Below are 24,446 nucleotides of genomic sequence, written 5' to 3'. Positions count from 1 at the left end.
AAAGAGAAATAAAGATTGTGAAAGTCCAAATATACAGTCCTCCTTGTGATGGGACCAGTGCCGGGAGAATTTCTCGTACAGTATCCTCTCTTGCCAAATATGTTGAAACATGAATTCGTCAAGTTTATCGGCACACATCCGATTCTGTTTGTCAATACGATGTAATGATGTTATTAGAGAGGAAGGTGATGGCATCGTCACGAAAACAACGTTTCACATTGATAGAAATGGCTAAGATGATGCCGAACTTTGTGTACATTTCGTCATTAGGACATAACAACGAATGACTCTCTACGCTGTGATTCTTTTTGCTCAGATTTAAACTCCCAACCAGTCATTCGCTCGTATGAATATTGATTTGACAACCAGAGGTCTCCTGACTTAGTGAAACAACAACAGTCAGGAGACCCGGGGGGGGGGGGGTACTCCCAAAAAAATTGGATAGGGGTGTGTGGCCCGCTTCCCCAAAACCCTTATCCTATTTATAACCAAAATCTGCGATTTTCCCTACCCTATTTATGACCTGACCAAAAATTTGATACCCTATTTATGATCTGATATTGTCTGGTCAACTTCAGTTCAAAAGCCCCTGGAGTCCAGCGTGTGACAAGCCGTTGTGGCACGTACACAGTTGCTGTAAAGTAGCTTCTTCTAAAAAAAAAAAAAATTTAAGACTAGAATGCAAAAATCGATACCCTATTTATTACCAAAGCGGTTGAAAAACCATACCCTTTGGGGCCACACATACCTATAGAGCCCATATAAGGGAGTATCACCCCCTCCCCCCCCCCCCAAAAAAAAGTCAGGAGACCTCTGGTTGTCGTATCAATATTCATTGAATACGAGATTTGCATTTCCTTGTCAGTGAGAGCAAATATGGCTGTCTCGGTCAAACTCGCTAACATGGCGAGGTTTCTTGCCATCGTTCACATCATTGTTGGCTTTTTACTGATCTGTTTCGGTATCGCAGATCGCGTGATATACTTTGGTTACTCTTGGACCGGTTATATGTACTATGGAATCTGGATCGGCGTATGGGTGAGTATATATATTATCATTTACAGATTCGTGATCAGTGAGCATGAAATAATGCACGCATTATATTACGCTATTGTTAAAATAAAACGGAGAATCATTAAGATACGACAGAGACTTGAATTTCGAGTTTTCTCTATACATGAAAACATCTTATTTTATATGGCTGTCGATCTGGTTATCAATTTTGTTGAGGCAAATGTTCCCACATTTTCATCACTGTATCAGTTAGGATTAAAAGTTCCGCGTTGGAATCAAATATTCTATTAGAGGGAGCAGAGATGGCACTGTGGTGGGAGCACTCGCCTCCCACCAATGTGGCCCGGGTTCGATTCCCGTCTTGACACGTTTTCTAAGAAAATGTTGAAATCGTTTTGTCTGTTAACGTTTGTCAAATGATGTTCTGCAAAGTGTAGTTTTAAACGAGTGACTGTTGATATTTTCATCCAAGTTTTGTTTCGTCGGTTCTTTCGCAGAAGTATAATGCAGATGAAAATCCCGAGCAAGCAATGGATTAGAGAGCATATTTTAACCGGTTTTATTAACGATGAGCAAATACAAATCCATTAGATAGCAGATAGCATGATTGTTAGAGTGTGTGTGCGTGACCTTGAATTGATTAGATAGTGTGATGTAAATAAAATATAGACAGCACTGTAACTCTAAAAACGTTATTTACATGGTACACTGCAACCGCTGCCACAAACAAAACAAAGGAGAAACAAAACGACGACTTAAAGACCGTTTTAACGAACACCGTAGACCTGTTAAGACAAGTTAACAAACAGTTCCAAACCCACCACAGTCTCAGAACATTTTCTTTCCAATGACCATAACGCCTCTGACATGCTACTTGTTCCTCTCGAACTCGTCAAATCTAATCGAGACAGTGTACGCAAAGCTAGAGAGGCATACCTCATCGACAGAGGTAAAACTATTGAACCTTGAGGTATTAATAGGAGAGATGACACAAGAACATTTTTCCCGTCTTTCATCTTTCTAAGTTATGTAAAAAACTCATTGTGACGTATTATGTTTTCGTCTACCACGTTGTAACGTTAGCTATTTTACTTATACCTATTTACCAGTTGTATTTTCAAATTTCAAATTGCAACGTTTTTGTTTATGTAGCTTTAGCCTATGTTTTTCAGGTATCTATTGTAACTGTTTAAAATTGTAACGTATCTTGCCACAGGGTTAGTCTCAAACATACCCTGAAGAAGAAAGGCCGTGCATTTCGAAATATTGGAAAATATACTTCCCTGACCGTAAAATCAGGCTTGCTCTTTTTTAAGATTACTTGCTTTACAATTATTTTGCTGATTAGATCCTTCACTACAGGATCCGGTACTTTCATTTCAGTGTCGCGGTGGCCCTTGCAAACACAGTTTATTACTGGTTTTTACTGAAATAAAATAAGGCCTGTTCCAAACATCGTGGTACTGCCATGCCGAACTTTATCAATTTGACCCGGCAGTAGCACGGCAGTGATTTATAACGGCGAATTTTAATTCAGTCGCGCCAAATTCTAAAATATATAAGATATAGAAAACGACAAAATTAGCCCAAAATACATTAAAATAACTTATGAACTTAGTTCGGCACGGCAATAGCACGCCGTTTGAAACCAAGTCGCGCTAGTGCCGTGCGGCACGACAGGGCCTGCCGTGCTACTGCCGTGCTAAATAGTCGTGGCGAACTCAATTCATCCTGCCGAACAAAAATGGTTTCCAACGTCGTGCTACTGCCGTGTTTAAGTGGAATTAAATTCTAGTTCGGCACGGCAGTAGCGCGATGTTTGGAACAGGCCTAAGTAAATTAAAGAGATAAAACATGTTTATGAATGTGCTTTGTTGCAGATGTGCATCACAGGAGGTCTAGGCATTCCTGGGAGTACCAGAGAAATAACTCGTTCCCGCAATGCTTTTGTAAGTTAATATTTGACAATTATTGATAAAGGTTGAGCAAAATATCGTGATTTGCCAATGGCGAGCAGATCAATAATTTACCCAAGCCGAGGGCTGAGGCAAATAATTGATTATTTGCAGCAAAACACAGTTGGACAGAATTGCACATGAGCAGTTATTTGCAGGTCACGTGTTTTGCCTTCGGCCAATGAAAAGGAAGAAAAAATGCGTCGAATGATAATAATATATATCTTTGGAAAGAAATTTGCAGAAATCGAAGAATTAGCTCTTACTTAAATTTTTGACTTTGGTTGTGCTTAAATTAAGTTTACGTTTTAAAAATAAGTAGAGTGTCCTCACCAGAACTCATTTCCCTTTTTTTCCTCTGTAGATTGCTTTCACCAGTACCAGCATGTGACTAAAATTCTGCTTGATTGAGACGGTTCAAATGACTTGAAAGTTGTTACTGTAGTGTTGGTGCTATTAGTAAAATCAAACTCCTCTAAAGAATATTTCTCTCATCCTACCTGGGCATCCTATCATCCTACTTGAGCCAGAATACTCATCCGTATCTCGCTTTGTCGTCATTCCAATTTACGTACTGGGTCGTGAACTGCTTTTATAATGTTTCCCAGATTAAGTGCCCACTAACCACTTCCTTCCTTCCTTCCTTCCTTCCTTCCTTCCTTCCTTCCTTCCTTCCTTCCTTCCTTCCTTCCTTCCTTCCTTCCTTCCTCCCGCCTTCCGTCCTTCCCCACTCCCGCACTCCTTCCTTCCTTCCCTCCACCCCTTTCTCCCTCTCGCCTTCCGTCCTTCCCTCCCTCCCGCACTCCTTTCTTCCATCCTTTCTTCCTTGCCCTCAAAATTCCTTAAGTTGTCGATGAGCCCGCTTCTGTTTTAAGCCGCAAGATCATAACCGTCGTTGGAACATCGTAATCATTGTATACTTCGATAAATAAGCCACTCTGAGAAGCTATTAATAAATGCTTGATTTTCGTTAATCTTGCAGGCTGGTGTCTTCATGGGTTTTTCCATCACATCTGCTGTGTTTGGAGGAATAATCATCATAATGTACAGTTTGTCCATTTCCCAATTTCGTTACTACAGCTACTATTATGGCAACCGAGGAAATTATCGCTCACAAATGGCTATCAGCATCTGTATGTTGCTTCTTGGTATTACAGAATTTGTCATTGGAATCTGGGCTCCAATATGCTGTTGTTTGATGAAACCTTGCTCGGGGGGATGTTGCACATGCTGTGAAGCAGTCCCTCAACACCAGGTAAGAATCCCGGGGCGGGAACATCCCAGTACTTTTCACGAACGATTGCTCGTGAAAAGTACAGGGATGTTCGTTGTCTCGCTTAGAGGTGTAAATTTCTGCATTTGGCAACACTAACTGTGCTTAGGACGAAGTGCTGATATTTTCGGCCCTCTAAATCTCTCTTAGGTTAGCGAGCCTGGTCATTTTAAGAAGTGGAAGGGGGGGGGGGGGGGAGGGGGTGGGCGGTTTGAGTAAAGCTTGAGCCACGCCCAGATTTGTCTCCCTTAGAGATTTAACTTAAATGTTCCGACGAGCATCCCTGTACTTTTTACACGGGAGTCCCCCCCTCCCCCCTCCCCCCAATCCCGCCTCGGGGTAAGAATACTCGAGAAGAACACCGACATTTTCTTTCCGCGCCTTTTTCTCTCGCTAAAAAAATAAATCTTATCATTTGTTAGGTTAAGGGCAAGAAAGTCCCTCTCTCATACTACAGAGTCCATAGAAGCTCTATTTGATCGTATAATAATCTGTTCTTCGGTTTGTCAATGCCACGGGCCAGATGAGGGTGGCTCAGAAGTTAGTGAAGCTTGCCTTAGCGAAAAAATTCATGCAGCAAAGCTTCGCTTTCCAAAGAAAATTTGTGTTCCTTTTATTTGTATTTATTTATTTATTTTTTTACACAACTTCCACCCTTATTAATTAAAAATTAACAAAATTACAACAAAATAACAACTTGGAAAGCGAGGGATTGTACAACAGAGGTAGGCTTCATATTAAGTGCACTAGACCTCACAAGGAAAAACGCTTCTAGGAAGGCATTAGTGAAACTAAGAATAAGCAGCCACAAGCTTTTGATTGAAACAGGAAGATACGACAACATACCCCGTAATGAAAGGGTGTGTAATGTTTGCAGCCGTAAAACCATTGAAGACGAAATTCATTTTTTATTAGATTGCCCAAGTTACTCTTCTTTAAGAGATATGTTCTTTTCTAAAATAGAACCTAGCCTTCCATTTACACGACTATTAGTAAAAGAAACTTTACTATTGCATATAATGAACTCAACAGACTATTTTATAAACACTCAATTAATTCCATTTGTTTCCTCGTGCTTCGAATTGAGAGATAAACTTCTCTCCGGAATGATTACTTCTACTGTATGAAAAGTTTAAAATAAGCAAAGACTTCAGCTACTTTATTTTATTTTATTTTATTTTAAGTTATCTTAAGAATTAGTTAACGAATCAATAATTAGCTATGAATAGCTTTTGCAATACTGTATTTGTTATAGTCATGCAAATAAAGCTTGCTGTTGTTGTTGTTGTTGATAAATAAATATAATAAAGCTAATATCTAAAAATAGGAATAGTTTTATATGCAAAATCATTTTCCTTGAAATTTTGTACAACGCAATATTCAATCCGCTCTCTCCCCTCATTGGTCAATAGGCCTTATCACGGTTTTCGACGCCATTTTGACGAGTAGGTAAACAGGCTTGAAATAACAGTGTTTGTGAGGAAATTCGATGTCAAATAATTTTCTTAAAACATCGCTATTTTTGGAAACTTTTGGCACTAGGAAAAGGATTTTAGGAAAAAAAATGGAGGGATGTAACTGTGCCAGAAAGGGTCCAGTCGTGTTTTGAATTTCATACATTTCCCTGTATTTTTCCCCGCAAACTATTTTTAGTTGTAGTTCACGGCTGGTTCACTATACCGACTATACAGACAAATGTATGGAAAGTTTAAAACACGATTGGACACTTTCTGGTACAGCTACATCCCTCCAATTTTTTTTCTTAAAATTCTTCTCCTAGTGCCAAAAGTTTCCAATTCATGAATTTTTCAGAAGCGATGTTTTATGAATTTGACATCCGATTTTCATACAAACACAGCTTATTATTTCAAGCCCGTTTGCCTACTCGTCAAAATGGCGTCGAGAACCTTGATAAGGCCTATTAGTAGCAGCAGCGTTTAGGAGACAGGATATCACATAAATTTTCTTGAATTATTGCATATTCCAGGGACAACAAGTCATATATACAGCCATTCCGGTGCAAGTAGATGGCGGTGCGGTTTCAGTGCAAGCTTCACATGCACAGGCATCCCAGTCTGCGATGGTGCTGGTGCCTGTATCTGGAGGGATTGGAGAACAGTCTGCGATGGTTCAAGTTGGTCCAACAACAGCAATACCTGGGACAGTGTCCGTTCCTCAAGAGGCGGTGAAACCTCCTCTTTATGTATGAGATCTTTATAGGTATAACGCTGTAATTGTTAAACCTCCATTTAGCTATTACTGACAGGTCAAGATGTCCAGCGGATATCTACGTAATGTTTAAAAAACGAACAGGAGTATTTTACACGTGCTGGGAATTTTTTTAAACGGCTACAAAAACATTCCTGGAAAAGTGTGTTTCAATAGAGTCGATAACAATTATGCTTTTGTAAACACTGGTAATTAGTATACGAGAAAAAAACTGCAGACTAATGAGGAGTTGACCATTTGATAGGTGAATAGGCTTATGAATTATTGTTAAGTTTTTGAAAGCATGGTAATGCGATTTTCCATTGTGAGCTGGGGACATAACTGCGGTTAGTGACCAATATTATAACCTGGAGTAGTAATGCAATAATATTCTGAACAGATTCAGGAAAGGACCCGTAGTAAAACGTAATCATTCAGGGAAAAATTTAGCTTGCTTTCCTTTCCTATCAGTAAGTAAAATAAGGGACTAATCTTAGTCTAAAGATACGCACCCCTGTAAACAAACATTTTTAGTGACGCTTAACTTTCCGACGACTGAAAATGACTCTGCAGCCCTCGCAACATTCTCACGGCGATGCATTTTTAAGTTACCAAAATGGAGCCGTCGGTAAGTCAGCGGGATATTTCCCCACTCCAGTAACTGTGTGAAGAATGGAGCGAGTAAGGGATTTTTGACAAAAAGAATATAATAAATAAATAAATAAATAAATAAATAAATAAATAAATGAATGAATGAACAAATAAATAAATAAATAAATAAATAAATAAATAAATAAATAAATAAATAAATAAATAAATAAATAAATAAATAAATAAATAGATAAATAAATTACAAAACGCCGACGAATAAGTGAATTTTCTTGGGGTAGCACAGCTGTTGTTTTTATGTAGTTTTCACATGAAAGAGTATTCCCTGAACAACTAACTGCCAAGAAAATGCATTTATTGATCGGGGTAATTCACAGTACGGCTGTTCAATTCACCACTGACAATACCTTGCGAACTTAACACATCCAATAGGCACATGGAAAGCCACATTTTTTTGTTGTATTCGTCTCTGTATTAACAACATTGTGTATGCTAGGTTTGAAGTTTTTAGAACTTTTCTGTGCATTTTTAGGGGTCTCGTACACTAAGAATTATGGGTAACGGTACGAGCCGCCACCTTTTTCGGTACAGTGGATTTCCATCTGTCTGCCCAAACGATCACATAATCCCTCACTCGTGCCAGTCTCTCTCTAGTTTCTGGAGTGGGGAATTGAATGTGTTGTTTTTAGTAATTACATTCAAGTTTTGTTCCATGCTTAATGGAGATTTAGCATCGCGTTTACGTGAAACGGCAAACGTCTCCTTGCCGTGTCACATGTAATTTCACGTAAAATAGCGTGCACCTTTTGCCTTTAGCTGGAATTTTGCGAGCTTCGATGAAGCTGTTTTGCGACTCACTGTGGTGAGTTCATGAAGAAAAGTCACGTAGACGGCAGACACAAAATAGCCTGTTTTCAGGTGGAAGCGGCAACCGGCAAACACGAAAAATGGTGGGAAAATTGTGGTCACGTGGTCACTTTTGCCGTTCGCGTTTTGCGTATACGCGATGCGAAATCTCTTTAATAGAGTCTGAAAGGAACATAGGAAAACAAGTCGAGTACAGTGTGCTGGATTAGTCCACAAACCTCATAACAAGCAATACAAACAAGTTTATTAAAAAAAAAAAAACAGCCACAAGTACAGATTTCTCTTTGTGCAGGTTAGCTGGACTGCACTGTCACTATAAACACGGGACAAGCACAAACGATGTAAAGATAAACTTGGCATTAAACTAAGTGAACTAATGTCATTAATATGTCGCCATTCGAGAGTGTTTAGGTTAGAGACCTTAAATACATCTAGGCTTATTCAATTTATTTTTACCATGCTTTTACACATGGCAATTTATTTTTAAGAACAATAATGTGCAATGTTAGCTAAGACTCTAGAAGCGTATAAAAAATTATTGACTTGTCACTTGTTCAGTCAGTAATGTTTTAGTGTTAAGCAAAAAATTTTAACAGCTCGAGAATTTTTGCCCTTTTCTCGTATTCACATTACTCCGTTACTCATTTTAGAAACACTCCCGACTAAAATAACAACCAATATATGACTGGTACTACCAGCTGTAAGCCCTACAAATAATTACACATGGTTAACATGCACAATCAGACCTCATCTATGCCATTGAAAACTTGAGGGGGTGAACACAAACCGTGATAAAGACAAATTTGCCATTACAGCGGTTTCCAATAACACGTGACCAGAGGTGCTTACCATTTACGCAAACCACCCGGATGGAAATTTTCGGCATCAATACGAAATGATTTAGCTTGTCTTAACAGAAGATGGATAACATCCAAAATGTATAAACATCAGTTGTAAATCCCAAAACGAGCAATAAATATGCATCACTTTGACCAGAAGCCCATAATTTCAGAAGTACTCCGACCAAATGGAATGATGTGTACCATTTGATTTTGCAACTGCAATTTAACGGGTTTTCCATGTAAATGGTAAGCCATTGGGGCAATATACATTAGACTCAAACAAGAACATTAACATGATTTTCCATTGCAGAAAGCAACCAGAGCTTAGACACATACGGTAGTCTGTATCCAGTCTGTATTATTAAACCGTATTAATGAAACAGTGTTTTGTTATGGTAGGGGTAGGCACAGTAAGGCATTTCAGTGATATATGCCTCTAATATGTAAGTAGAGTGAATTGAAGTGAGTTGAAAATATTAAGGTTTCTTCCACTTAAATGTTCTGTTGCTTGAACAGAGAATCGCAAAAAGTAGTTCCCAGCAGAAATTTCAGTCATCTCGAACCACAAAAATTTGTTCCCACAAACCACAAAAAAATCACCAGTCCGCAAAAAAAAACTCCCGCAAAATTTTCGTGCTACACGGTATACGAATTTCAGATATTTTACTTCCAAGGAAAGGTTTCTTCCAAGGTCAGTGAAAGAACTTATCTCAAACACCAACCGAATACGAAAGAGAATGAGTTATCCTCTCTTGCCAAATATGAATTCGCCACAGTTACTGGCACAATTCCAATTCAATGATGTAATGATGTTATTAGAGTGGAAAGTGATGGCATCGTCAAGGAAACAACGTTTCACTTTGATAAAGGAAATGGCCAAGATGATGCCGAACTTTGTGTACATTTCTTCATTATGAGAACACAACGAATTCATGACTCTCTACGCTGTGATTCTTTTTGCTCAGATTTAAATGCCCAACCATCAAGAACGCTTTGTTTCAACAGCCAGTCGACCTCTAACATTGATCAATACAACAACATTGATCAAAAACTTTGATCAATATTCATAAGCTATTTTTGATATCGAATACGAGATTTGCATTTCCTTGTCAGTGACGCAAATGCAAGTTCCTTGTCAGTGAGAGCAAATATGGCTGAGTCGGTCAAACTCGCCAACATGGCGAGGCTTCTTGCCATCGTTCACATCATTGTTGGCTTTTTACTGATCTGTTTCGGTATCGCAGATCGTATGGTCGACTATCGTTACTCTTGGACAGGTTATGTGTACTATGGAATCTGGATCGGCGTATGGGTGAGTACATGATATTTGTTATCATTTGCAGATACGTGATCAGTGAACATGAAATAGCGCACGTATTACGCTATTGTTAAAATAAAACGGAGAATCATTAAAATACGACAGAGACTTGCATTTCGGGTGAGGGGTGAGGGGTGAGGGGTGAGCCAATTGTTCGAAACGAATTCTAGTCTGAAATGTCAGCCGTCTCTTCTCCCTAACCCACAGGGGGTTATGGGGAGGAGACAGCTGACATTTCAGACTATAACAATTCAAGATTCAAGACTGTAGTTTCTTTCCCCTATTTTACTGAGATCTGAGACGCATCTAATACCCGACATTCACTAATGGAGTGTGAAAGTGAACGATTTATTCACTAAAACGCAACGAAAACTTAGGCAATACATTTCATGATTCTCGACCAGAACGTCGAGCAACGTTTTCATAACATAAACTCGGACCCAGTGTCCACTCATTGGAACTTAGTCTCCACTCATACACACGCAATGCGCCTTACACAAAATGAAACGCGGAATATAAATTTTCAGTTCGGAACATCCTCCCGCCCGATGCAGGGAGTGCATCACATGTAACTTGTCAACAAAGTTCAATAAAGTTCAACTAAAATGTTCAACAATGTCTCATCAAGTTCAATTAAGTTCAGCAGCTATATCAGCATCACAGGCTTCAAACAGGTGTAGCCGCTGCACTGGACGGCGAGTAACACTTCCGGATGAGGTCCGCAGGGTGACGGACCGGACAAGTCCATCGCGGCCTGTGTGGGTGTCTTCCACTCGTGCACGTGACCATTGACCCCGAGCTACACGATCCTCACTCACAAGGACCAAGTCACCTTTACGGATTTCACGACCAATCTTATACCATTTCTTGAGGGGTGTCAGGGATTTCAGATACTCTGCATGCCAACGCTTCCAAAATCCATTTACGAGCCTCTGGTGATACTGAAATCGTTTGGTGAGGGCTCTTGATGTCTGTTCTGAAACATGAGTGTCTTTAGTCGGACACACTTGAAGGTTTCTGCCAATCAGAATCTGTGCAGGGGTAATCACACTGTAGTCATCAGGGTCTGCACCCAGGTAAGTAAGAGGACGACTGTTCAGTTGTGCTTCAATTTCAGCCAAAATAGTAGTTAACTGCTCGGCATCTAACATTGCTTTGGCAAATAGTTTCTTCAATGGCGTCTTAACACTCTTTACAAGTCGCTCATAAAACCCACCCCACCATGGGGCCTTCTCCGCTATGAACTTCCACTGAATCTTCTTTTCGGACAAAGCACTCTGGGTTTGGTCTGATTCCAATACTCTCCAACATTGCTGTAGCTCCTTGTTAGCAGCCTTGAAAGTTTTTGCATTATCTGACCAAATAATGCTGCACATTCCTCTTCTTGCAATCATGCGTCTCAAAGCAAGGAGAAATCGCTCAGTCGTCATATTACACACCAACTCTAAGTGTACCGCACGGGTAACTGCACATGTAAATAAACAGATATAGACTTTATCACCACTGTCTTTCAAATACAAAGGACCAGCAAAGTCTAGTCCCACATTAGTGAACGGGGGCGCAGGCTTAATTCTGTCTTCAGGAAGTGGTGCCATCCGCTGACCAAAGGGCTTTGTTAGGTAATGGCGACATATTAGACAGTTCCTCAGTGTCTGACGGACAGTCGATCGTCCTTTGATCAACCAAAATTTCTGTCGCAAAACTGACAAAGTGTGTTCAACTCCAGCATGAAGCTCACGGCGGTGAACATCATCAATCAACAACTTAACAACAGGATTGTTGGAAGGCAAGATAATAGGATGCTTCTCCTCTTCTGGTAACAGTGACTTGTGAATTCTTCCTCCAACACGAAGAAAACCACTAGTAGGACACATAAACGGGTTCAAATTGGCCAGGTTGCTGTCCTTCACTGTACCATGCCGTTTACTTGACGTAATTTCTTCAGCAAAACTTGCTTCTTGTACATGAAAAATCAACCATTTTTCTGCATTTTGCATCTCTAAACCAGTTAAAGGGCTGTCAATCCTTTCCTCCTCTTTCACCCTTGAGTTTCTAACGAATCTTCTGATCCAAGCAACAGTTCTTAGCAAGCGACCGTACTTACTGAATCTTGTGAAGTCAATGAATGGCTCTTTGGGTTGCACAACACAACTGACACTAGCTTTACTCTTCCTCTCTGGGTCAACATTTTCCCTGGAAGGCTTTGACCTCAAATCCTCGGGCCAATCTTTTTCGGACTCTTGCAACCAAGAGGGTCCTTTCCACCACAAATGACTCTCTCTTAACTGACTTGCAGACAAACCTCGGGTAGGTAGATCCGCTGGATTCTGCGGTCCTGGACAGTACCTCCAAACACTGGGATCTAACAATGACTGAATTTCAATAACACGATTGGCAACAAATGGTTTCCACTGTGAGGCGGCTCCTCTGATCCAGTGTAAAGTTGAAGAATTGTCTGTCCAACAAACAATGCGGTTTATGGGACAATCGATTGCACCTTTGACATAGGTACAAAGTCTAGCAGTAATTACAGCAGCCATCAACTCTAAGCGCGGAAGTGTAATCTTCCTTACAGGAGCCACTCGGGTCTTGGACATTACAAGACTGGTAGATGCCTTTCCATCTTCACTAACAACTCTCAGATAAACTGCAGAGGCATAAGCAACTTCCGACGCATCACCAAATGCGTGTAACTCAACTTTAGGATTCTGACTTAATGACAAATCAGTGTAACATCTTGGAATGTGAACGTGTTCAAGTTCTGAAAGTTCTTGAACCCACTGATTCCATTTCAATGAGACTTCCATGGGAATTTCCTCATCCCATCCAACACCTTGGGTCCACAAACTTTGAAGAATCAATTTTGACCTCACTGAAAACGGTGCGATTAGACCAATCGGATCAAAAATCTTTGCTGCTAAAGACGCCACTTTTCTTTTTGTGTACACTGTCTCTGATCTGGACTTAACAATGTCCGCATCAATTGCAAAGACAAGGCTGTCAGTTATCGTATTCCACTTTAAACCTAATGCTTTTGTCATTGGATGTGCTTCTGCTAAATCACTCTCCAGGTTGACGAGACTAACTGCTGCTCTGTCCCTCTCAGGTAAAGAATCCATAAGCTCAGACGAATTGCTTGACCATTTTGTCAAATTAAAGGCAGCTTTCTGCATAAGCTCAGTTGCACTTTGCTGCAATTTCAGTGTTTCCTGCACATTGTCTCTCCCTGAAGCAAAGTCATCAACATAAGTGTTCCTTAAAATTTCACTTGATGCAACAGGGAATGTTCCTTTACACCTTTTCACATGCTCTTGAATAGTACCAATGGCAAGAAAAGGACTGGAAACAACTCCAAATGTGACCCTTGTCATTCTGTAAATCTTAGGCGTGGCCTTAGGGTCCAAATCTCTCCATAGATACCGGTGTGAATCCATGTCTTCCTCTTTTAACCGGATCTGTAAGAACATCTTCTCTATGTCACCCATGATAGCTACATGATTCTTTCGAAAACGCAGAATAATTCCAACTAAATCTGGCTGCAATGCTGGGCCTGGCTCTAAGCAGCTGTTCAGAGAGACACCATTGCTATCTTTAGCTGATGCATCAAACACCACTCTTGTCTTGGTTGTCTGCTTGTCTTCTCTAATGACCGCATGATGGGGGAGATAAAACACAGGACGCCCATCTGTCGGTGTAACTTCATCACAAGGTACTTCTTCAGCAACACCATTCTCAACATACTTGTTAATCGCTTCTCGGTATGACGTAGCTTTCATTGGCTCTTGGAGCAGCTTCTTTTCTAGATTGTACAACCTACTTTCCGCTTGCCGGTAATTATCTTTCAATGCAACACGATCTTTCTTCCACGGTAAGGATACTTCATAGCGACCATCATTGTACGTTAGAGTCTCTTTAAACTTCTTCAAGACCATATCTTCAACATGAGTAGTAGAAACTGAACTTTCAGCAGGTCTAACACCAATGGACTCCAAATCCCAGAACTTTTGAAGTGTTTCATTCAATTGTTCCTCAACACCAATTTGAACATTCATAGACACAGTGCATTCTCGGTCATGACCACCTGTTGGTCCACAGAAGACCCAACCCAAAGTTGTGCGAACTGCAACTGGTTCACTGGAACGTCCTCTTACAATGTCTCTTGTCACGAAGGAATAATAGAAATCCAAACCAATAAGCACATCAATCTCCTGTTCATCTCTAGGGAACTCTTCAGGAAATACTATGTTCCGAAGATGAGACCATCTTGCTGGATGAATATCCACAGCTTCAGCTGGCCGGCATATTACTGGTGTAGTAAGCGCTTCAATACACTGAGGCTGTCCAGATTTATCAACAGGTGCCACAGTAAATGTAATTCTCTTCCGCAAAGTGTTCTTGGTAGCCTCTCCTCCAAATCCAGAGACAACAATTTTGACACTCTTCCCGTTAAGACCAAGCTCATCAATTACACTCTGCCGAACAAACGATGTTTGAGAACCAGGATCAAAGAAACATCTCACAACTTTTGAACACCCATTCACTCCACACAAAATAGCTGGTACAGTCTGCAGAATCACCTTTCCACCCGAGCCCACTGCAACAGAATTTGCCACAACTGAAGATGACACAGGAGGACCTGATGAAGGGGATGGTAATTCAGGGACCGATTCCACCTTAACTTCTTCCAAGTGAGGTCGAGCTGAATCTTGATGCAGGAGACTGTGATGTCTACCTTGGCAGTGCTTGCATGGAGGCTTCTGGCACACTTCAGCTCTATGACCAGATTCAAGGCATCGGAAACACAGACCCTTAGACGTTGCCTTTCTGAACCTTTCTTTTACAGGCAATGACAGAAAGCTGACACATGACTTCAAACCATGGTTTTTGGAGCAAATGACACACTTGCCCTCTTGCGTTGTCGCACATAATGCAGAGGTGGATGACCTTTGCGAGCGGTTAAACTTGAAACGATTTTCACGATTTCCAGGATTTTCCTTTGCTGGAGCTTTCGAATCAAGAGAAGGAGGTTGGGAAGACTCTTTAGCTCTAATCAGTTGTTCCAAGAAAGTGAACAGTGTTTTCACTTCTACACAGTCCTGCTTAGCTATTTCCTCACTGAGCTCCAGTTCCCATTTTTCCACAACTTCTTTAGGTAGCTTGTCCACGATAAGGGGCACCAGAACAGGAGCCAAAGTTTCAGATTTAAACTTTTCACCCATGGACTCGACAGAACGAACGTGACCTATCACTTCATCGTAAAATTTACGCATGGAGGCTGCATCATCACAGCTCAAACGTGGCAAATGGATCAAGGATCTTACATGTGCATCGAGGATTAACCTTGTATGCCCAAATCTTTCCTTCAGGATTTCCAAAACTGGCTGGTAATTCGCTTGTACCACTGCAAAACCTTTCACCGCTTCAGCAGCCGAACCCTTTAGCGATCTCATCAAATACTCTAATTTTTGGACATCTGCCAACGACGCATTGTCGACTACCGAAACTTTTATCGACTGATAATAGGGTTGCCAACTCAAAACATTGCCATCAAAGGTTGGTAGATTGATCTTGGGTAGCTTAACTTGTACTTGAGAAGACGACTGAGATACATGTGGGTTGCTTCCCGCCAATTTCACTTCTGGCAAATGTTTACTTGAAAGATAACTCGTCATTTTCGCCATGCTTTCAATCACACGCCCTTCATACTCATTGTGACTCTCACACTCGGCATCAATGTCAGCATCTTCCAACATCGTGCACATTGTGCCTTGCACTTCTTGCAAATCGCTCCATTTGCTTGCGATGTTATCTTTCAACACTTGAATTCGTGCATGATTATCTTGTTGTGACAGGGCTTCGTCGACTGACTTCACCGTGTCTGTTAAAGATTTTCTCAGAAACCTTCTCTTTTTCTTGACAGCTTCTAAATCTTTCGACATTTTCAAACACCGTTTAAAATTCCACTGCAAATCCACTGAAGTTCCACTCGATCAAGGTGCTGCAACACACGTGTTTTGGCGCCAATCGCCAAGATGCGAAAACCCACTTTTTCGCGGCAAGAAACAGAAGTCCAACACTCCTTTTCGCTTGACCGATCGTCGATACTGTTCATCCGACTCAAAGGACCATGAAAGTGAACGATTTATTCACTAAAACGCAACGAAAACTTAGGCAATACATTTCATGATTCTCGACCAGAACGTCGAGCAACGTTTTCATAACATAAACTCGGACCCAGTGTCCACTCATTGGAACTTAGTCTCCACTCATACACACGCAATGCGCCTTACACAAAATGAAACGCGGAATATAAATTTTCAGTTCGGAACAGAGTGTATTGTAACGTGGTACATGTGACACTGATAAGTTTCCTGAGAGCTATAATTTTTACATTGTTGCTAATTTATTTGAATTTAATCAGTGATTTAATTCACACACTATCTTAGGTGCTAAAACAAAATGGGTTCCATAGCAGCCCAGAAACCCCTTTCCCTTTGTCATACTGTCTCCATATGTGACCCTCCACGCGAAAAGAGGGCTTATGGATTTCACTCCAAATAGTGAATTTTTTTTCACGGTCACGGCGCGTGTATTTGAAACTTCACACTGTGAGGTGGAAATTTCACGCCGTGTTCACGCTATTCCGAAACGTTTTCACTCTGGGAGTGAATCTGAAGACTGGGAAATAAATTCACGCCGCCCGGTCACGCCGTGAAAGTAAAATTATAAAGGAGTGAAATATTTCACGCCGTGAAATGTAAACCTCGCCGTGAAACTTTTCAATGGCGTCAGAGTGAAAAATAATGAAAATAATTTACTAGGATCCGGTTACGTATCGCGGCGAGTTTAATAAACAAAATGCCCCAGTAAACATACTTCTGAAGTATTATAAAGCTTAATCCATTATTTACGCCAAAATTTCACAAATAAAACACAATATCCTTAATAATAGTGTTTTGCTTTTGTTCAGCCAGGTCAACTTTCAAGTCAACTTAAGAACGTGTTTTGTGATCATTTGCATGAAATCAACATCTTGTGATAATGTTGTCAACAGCCTGTCAAAGTTCATTATTCCATTGGTTAGTTTATCAGCAGCCTGAAAACTGAGGCGCCTCTTATCGCGCTTTAGTATGAATTGAGACGCGGTTGTTGGCAGACGTAGTATCTCAGAACTATAAACCTGTGATCAGGATCTCAGTCTTGGTATTTTAAAAACCATTCCTGCAAAAATTTAGCGAGCGACCGCGTAAAAATAAATAAGAGCACGGCTAAAATTGGGCCTTATCACAGGTTTAATGGGGAAACCGACTGAACTTCTGTCAAGGGACATTTAAACTCACCCCAGTTAAACTCACCCCTCACCCCTCACCCCTCACCCCCCCACCCCCCACCCCTCACCCCTCACCCCCTCACCCCCACCCCTCACCCCTCACCCCTCACCCCCCACCCCTCACCCCCTCACCCCTCACCCCCGGAATAGACCTGCCGTGCATTTATAGATAACAGACAGCATGATTGCGGTGCGTGACCATGAATTGATTAGATAGCGTGATGTAAGTAAAATAAGGCCTGTTCCAAACATCGTGCTACTGCCATTCCGAACTTAAATCAATTTGACCCGGCAGTGGTTTCAAACGCCGAATTTAATTCAGTCGCGCCAAATTCTAAAATATATAAAATATAGAAAACGAAAAAAAATTAACCCAAGATACATTAAAATAATTTATAAATTTAGTTCGGCACGGCAATAGCACGCCGTTTGAAACCAAGTCGCGCTACTGCCATGCGACACGACAGAGCCTGCCGTGCTAAATAGTCGTGGCGAACTTAATTCAGCCTGCCGAACTAAATGGTTTCAAACGTCGCGTTACTGCCGTGTTTAAGTCGAATTAAATTCTTGAATTTAGTTCGGCACGGCAGTAACGCCTTGTTTGGAAGAGGCCTAAGTCAACCAAAGAGATAAAACATGTTTATGAATGTGTTCTGTTGCAGATGTGCATCACAGGAGGTCTGGGCATTCCTGGGAGTACCAGAGAAATAACTCGTTCCCGCAATGCTTTTGTAAGTTAACATTTGACAATTGTTGAAAAAGGTTGAGCAAAATATCGTGATTTGTCAATGGCGAGCAGATCAATAATTTGCCCAAGCCGAAGGCTGAGGCAAATAAAATTTTGATTATTTGCAGCAAAACACAGTTGGACAGTATTGCACATGAGCAGATCATTATTTTTTTGGCAGTTATTTGCAGGTCACATGGTTTGCCTTCTACCAATGAAAAGGAAGAAAAAAATGCATCGAATGATAATAATATATATCTTTGGAAAGAAATCTGAAGAAATCGAAGAATTAGCTCTGACTTAAATTTTCGACTTTGGTTGTACTTAAATTAAGTTTACGTTTTAAAAATAAGTAGAGTGTCTTCACCAGAACTCATTTCCCTTTTTTTCCTCTCTAGATTGCTTTCACCAGTACCAGCTTGTGAGCCCACTTTGAAAAAGAGTGATGGCCCGGGTCGAGAGTAGCTGCCCAAGCGATTGTGGGATTGTTTGGGGGGACTATAACAATAGCCACCGTCCCCTTAACCAATCCCACAATCACTTGGGCAGTTACTCTTGACCCAGGCCATCACTCATTTTCAAAGTGGGCTATAAGACGGTTAAAATGACTTGAACGTTGTTACTGTGTTGGTGCTATTTATCAAAATCAAACTCCTCTAAAGAATATTTCTCTCATCCTACCCGGGGATCCTATCATTCTACTTGAGCCAGAATACTCATCCGTATCTCGCTTTGTCGCCATTCCTATTTACGTACCGGGTCACAAACTGCTTTTATCATGTTTCCCAGGTTAAATGCCCACCACCCACTCTTCCTTCCTTCCTTCCTTCCTTCCTTCCTTCCTTCCTTCCTTCCTGCCCGCCCGCCCGCCCGCCCGCCTGCCTGCCTGCCTGCCTTCCTTCTTTCCTTCCCTCCCTCCCGCCTTTCGTCCTTCCCTCCCTCCCGCACTCCTTCCTTCCATCCTTTCTTCTTCGCCCGCAAGATTCATTAAGTTGTCGATAAACCTGCTTCTGTTTTAAGCCTCAAGATGATAACCGTCGTTGGAACATCGTAATCAAACATTGTATGCTTCGATAAATATGCCACTGAGAAGCTATTAAACGCTTGATTTTCGTTAATCTTCCAGGGTGGTGTCTTCATGGGTTTTTCCATCACATCTGCTGTGTTTGGAGGAATAATCATCATAACGTACAGTTTGTCCATTTCCCAATTTCGTTACTACAGCCCCAATTATCGCAACCGAAGAAATTATCACTCACAAATGGCTATCAGCATCTGCATTTTGCTCCTTGGTGTCACAGAGTTTGTCATTGGAATCTGGGCTCCAATATGCTGTTGCTTGATGAACATCTGCTCGGGAGGATGTTGCACATGCTGTGCAGCAGTTCCTCAACACCAGGTAAGAATCCCGGGGCGGGGGGAGGTGGTGGGGACTCGCTTGTGAAAAGTACAGGGATGTTCGTTGTCTCGCTTAGAGATGTAACTTTCTGTATGTGAAAAGTACAGGGATGTTCGTTGTCTCGCTTAGAGGTGTAACTTTCTGTATATGGCAACACTAAGTGTGTCCAGGACGGAGTGCTGATATTTTCAACCCTCTAAGTCTCTCTTAGGGTCTCGAGCCTGGTCATTTTAAGAAGCGGAACGGGGGAGGGGGTGGGGGGTTTGAGTAAGGCTTGAGCGACGCCCAGATTGGTCTCCCTTAGGGGTTTAACTCAAATGTTCCGACGAGCATCCCCGTACTTTTCACAAGTGAGTCCCCCCATCTCGCCTCGGGGTAAGAATACTCGAGAAGAACACCAAAATTATCTTTTCCCGCCTTTTTCTTTCGCTAAAAATCTCTTGATAGATTAAGGGCACGAAATTCCCTCTCTCATACCACAGGGTCCAGAGAAGTTCTATTTGATCGTATAATAAGCTGTTCTCTTCAAATTCCTTACCTTGAGCTTGTTCGAAACCCTTTAATCACTGCCGTGTTACACGTTCTTTGATTTTTCAGTACCACGGGAAAGATGAGGGTGGCTCAGAGGTTTGTGAAACTTGCCTTAGCGAAAAGAATCATGCAGCAAAGCTTAGCTTTCCAAAGAAAATTTGTGTTCCTTTTAGTTATATTTATTTATTTACACAACTTCCACCTTTACTAATTAACAATAGACAGTAAAATTAAAATTAAAGTTAAAATAATCGTAGTAAAATTACAGCTTGTATAACAGAGCTTGGCTCCATAAACAGTGCACTAGATGAATAAATGTAATAAAGCTAATATCTAAAAATAAAAATATCAATATCTGCAAATTCAGTTTCATTCAAATTTTTTATAATGGGAGTGAACGCAATATTCAACCCGCCCCTCCCCTTCATTGGTCAACAATTAGTAGCAGCAGCGTTTAGGACACAGGATATCATGTCAATTTTCTTAAATTATTGCATATACCAGGAACAACAAATCATATATACCGCCAACACAACTGGTTATGTGATGACCCAAGGTGTCGATGGAGTTCCTGTGGCCATTCCAGTGCAAGCAGGTGGCGGTATGGTCGCAATGCAAGCATCACATGCACAGGCAGCGCAACCTCCTATGGTGCTGGTACCTGTTTCTGGAGGGATTGAAGGACAGTCTGCAATGGTTCAAGTTGCTCCAACAATACCTGGGACAGTGTCCGTTCCTCAAGAGGCGGTGAAACCTCCTCCTTATGTATGAGAACTTTATAGGTATAACGTTGTAATTATTAACCCTTCATTTAGCTATTACTGGCAGGACAAGATGTCCAGCGGATATCTACAGCATGGTAATGCGATTTCCCATTGTGAGCTGGGGACATAACTGGGTGTAACGGCCAATATTATAACCTGGAGTAGCAATGCAATGATATTCTTAACAGATTCAGGAAAGGACCGATAGTAAAACGTAATCAGTCATTCATGTTGAGGTTCGCCCTCAACACCTTAAATCTTACTATTGATTTTAAACCACACCTATTTCAACCGACAGCTACAATTAGACCGTGACTTGAGAAACGAATCAACGTCCGTTTAGACCGAATGTTGGTTTTATCAACGAAGTTCATAAGGCAATTTCGCCACCGTAAAGAGATGTGAGTGCTAACAAGACATTCGTTTCCACTCCCTACCGACGCAGCACCACAGTTTCTTTAGAAACAAACCCCCTAAACCTCCATTTTTATATATAGGTTATTTACCGGCCGGGAGGTCCGTATAGGAAAAACTATGCCCACAGTCTTGCATTATCCACCGAGGTCCTTACGGCAGACCAAGGGCACTGATTTTTTTTCTCGGTATGGACTAAGCAGGGTCGGTTAATATGGTGTCACATTGTGGAATCCCGAAAGTACGCAATTAATGCAGGAAAAGTAGGAAATGTCCCTTATTCTTCTTCGGGTATTTAAATCAAGCGGAACACGAGTGTACGAACGCTAACTGGTCCCCGTGAGGCGAAGCAACTCGCGGGGGAAGGAAGCGGGTATAAATTTTTCGCTTGCGACCACGTGTTTCGATCGCTTTTTCGTCCAGAAACTGTGAGAAAGACTAGTACGAGAAAGGAAACTTTTGGATGCAGGGGACCACACGACGCAAAATAAACTGTTCTGAATACGTTCCGTTACCGGATCTCTTGTAGTAGAAATGCGCGTGCAAGACGTCACTTTACGTGTAAATAAACCAAATTGATTGCAGGGCTTACACTACGAAATAAATAAGTCCTTTGCCGTAGTGTTAGCCCCGCAATCAGTTTGTTTTATTTACTAGAAAGGGATTGTAGACTCGTTTGGATAGAAAAAGAGACATAACGCCGACGAAGAAGTAATATATCAAACACGAGACACAATGTTTCATCACGTATCAAACACCGAGAAGAGAGTTGAAAATACGACGCGTAGCGGAGTATTTTTGACGAACTTCGAGATTTTTGATATTGTGATGAAACACTGTGACGAGTGTTTGATATAACGTCTCAAACAAACTGATTTTGAAGGAGAAATTAAGGATGCAAAAACGAGGAGTTTTTCATCAGATATCCAAACACGTCGCAGTGCATGATTTCCTTTGTCTTTGGCTTTTGAATTATTAATGGTTTGAGAAGTGCATTTCCTTGGGGGTAGCATAGCTCCTGTTTTAAATAGTTTTCACGTGCAAGAGTATTTCCTGTACCACTTGTGACGAGAAATGCACTTAATCATCGGAAAATGTCCACTGTCTACCCAAACGATCCCATAACCCCTCACTCGTACCAGTCTCCCCGTAGTTTCTGGAGTTTGGAATGGAATATTTAAATGTCTTATACCCCTGTCAATGAGTTACCACAAGTGTCTTATGAACTTATAATTATACCGAAAGCCATTCGTAAACATTCTTCACGTGTAGGGGCCCTGGCGTTTCTTGATGGCCCCGTTAACTTACCGGTTGGGAATTTTTTTTCAAATGTGTTTTGTACCGATTAGTACCAATTAATAGTACAAACTTGCCACTGTGTGAAAACATTTAGCTCTCAAAATCAATAAAGTTCGAATCTCTGTTTAGGAACACGGCTCACGCAAAATAGTTTTCGGGCTCCGTAAGGTATTTGGAATTTCAAACTAGTGTTCAATCTTAAGCTAACGTTACTATTTAAAGGAAGGTTTGTTCCTGTAATTTTATGCATTGCTAAGTCCCATTAACAGTGTTAAAAAATAAACTTCATGAAAAATGTTGTTGACTGTTTCAATGACTTGTTTTACCGTAACCACCGTTAATTTTAAACGGTTACAATGTCATCCATCTATGTTTTGGAGGGAGACAGGAGTAAAATATGCATAAAAAAACGAACGTTTGTTAGTGAACGCATGTAGCTATTTGTCTTTCTGGTATTACTGATTTACTTTCACGTGGTATTTTTGTGGAGAATTAGAAAGTTAATAGAATTGCGAGATACATTTCTCAGTAAAACAGGTAGCTAGTGACCAGGGTCACTTTGGGCCCTGTGCTCTACAGTGTTAAGGGATGGGGAAATAAAGGATTTGTATGTTTATAATATTGTTCGAAGTACAAAGGAATTAAGTAAATCTTGCAGTGTAAATGTGTTACCATACTTCCATGGTGTAGTAGCTTACTACATCATCATCATTCATGGCAAGAATACAATAACAAGTAAGAGTTTTTAAACTTTACAACATCATCAAGAGAAAAACTTTGAATATTACTTTGAAACAGCGTTTTAATTTCAAGTAACACTAAAGCTATAAAACGGACTATCTGGTCCTTCTGGTTACAATCAATCAATCAATCAATCAATCAATCAATCAATCAATCAATCAATCAATCAATCAATCAATCAATCAATCAATCAATCAATCAATCAATCAATCAATCAATCAATCAAATAAAAACCTCTTAGTCTAGAAAAGCCTTATTCTTATGAAGCCGGAAGATTTTGGACTTTGAAATATCGGGCGTTTCGGCGTGACGTATCTGCAATGGAAAAACCTGTGCAACAACGACATACTGTTCGCATTCCTAATAACTGAATCTTTTGCCATCATCAGTCGTTTACAAACAGTTGGTCTCCCTTTCTTGATTCGTAATCTACTTTATTTACTGATAAAACAGTGTGGACTACATCGCAGCAGTTTATTTTTGTTTTTCACACCGTATCGCCAGAGATCACTTTTCCTCTAGGTGTGTTCACTTTCACCTCTTCAGTATAATTCTACGGGCATAATACGAAGGACCAACTCCCAGCTCAGTTGGTTAAGCACTGCAACAGTGCCACAGAGGTCTTGGTTCGAATCACGTTGAAGCCTGCTCACGTTGCGTACTTAACTGCGAATAATCACTCATTTATTATTTCTTTCTTCCACAGTCCAATAGCTGTTCAGTTATAGGAATTTGATAATTATGTTTTACTAACAAACATTTTTTGGTCAATGAGAGAAATTTTCTCAAACACCAACCAAATAAAATTTTGTCAGAGTTACCGTTTTTCGGCACACATTCGATTCTGTTTGTCAATGATGTAATGACTAGATGAGAGAGATGCCGCGAGGTGACGCCATCGTCCCAAGACGTTTAATTTCACATTGATAAAGGGACTTGGAGTAATGCCCAAAACGACGACAAACTTTATGTATATTTCTTCATTATGACATCACAACGAATGACTCTCTACGCTGGGATGCTTTGTGCTCATATTTAAATGCCTAACCATTAAGAACTCGTTGTTTTAATAGCCAGTAGACCTCTGGTTGTCATATCAATATTCATACGCTTCTCATGTATTGTTTTGTTATATCGAATACGAGATTTGCATTT

General features: G+C 40.8%; 2 protein-coding genes across 2 annotated transcripts; both read left to right on the top strand.

Moving 5' to 3' along the window:
• Positions 1-837: 837 nt before the first annotated feature.
• On the top strand, positions 838-7,152 carry LOC146480123 (uncharacterized). Its single transcript, XM_085110003.1, has 4 exons — positions 838-1,038; positions 2,895-2,963; positions 3,952-4,224; positions 6,230-7,152. Exons 1-4 carry the CDS (start codon positions 877-879, stop codon positions 6,449-6,451), a joined length of 726 nt encoding a protein of 241 aa, XP_084966129.1. The 5' UTR covers positions 838-876; the 3' UTR covers positions 6,452-7,152.
• Positions 7,153-9,873: 2,721 nt separating this feature from the next.
• LOC146480122 (uncharacterized) lies at positions 9,874-22,849 on the top strand. The gene is made up of 4 exons (XM_085110001.1): positions 9,874-10,080; positions 18,079-18,147; positions 19,270-19,542; positions 20,578-22,849. The coding sequence occupies exons 1-4, from the start codon at positions 9,919-9,921 to the stop codon at positions 20,842-20,844; spliced, it is 771 nt and encodes a 256-aa protein (XP_084966127.1). The 5' UTR covers positions 9,874-9,918; the 3' UTR covers positions 20,845-22,849.
• Positions 22,850-24,446: the final 1,597 nt, after the last annotated feature.

This window comes from Pavona decussata, unplaced genomic scaffold (assembly GCF_977016875.1).
Source record: "Pavona decussata unplaced genomic scaffold, jaPavDecu1.1 SCAFFOLD_55, whole genome shotgun sequence".
Classification (NCBI taxonomy): Eukaryota; Metazoa; Cnidaria; class Anthozoa; order Scleractinia; family Agariciidae; genus Pavona; species Pavona decussata.
This window is presented reverse-complemented; position numbering and strand designations above follow the sequence as displayed.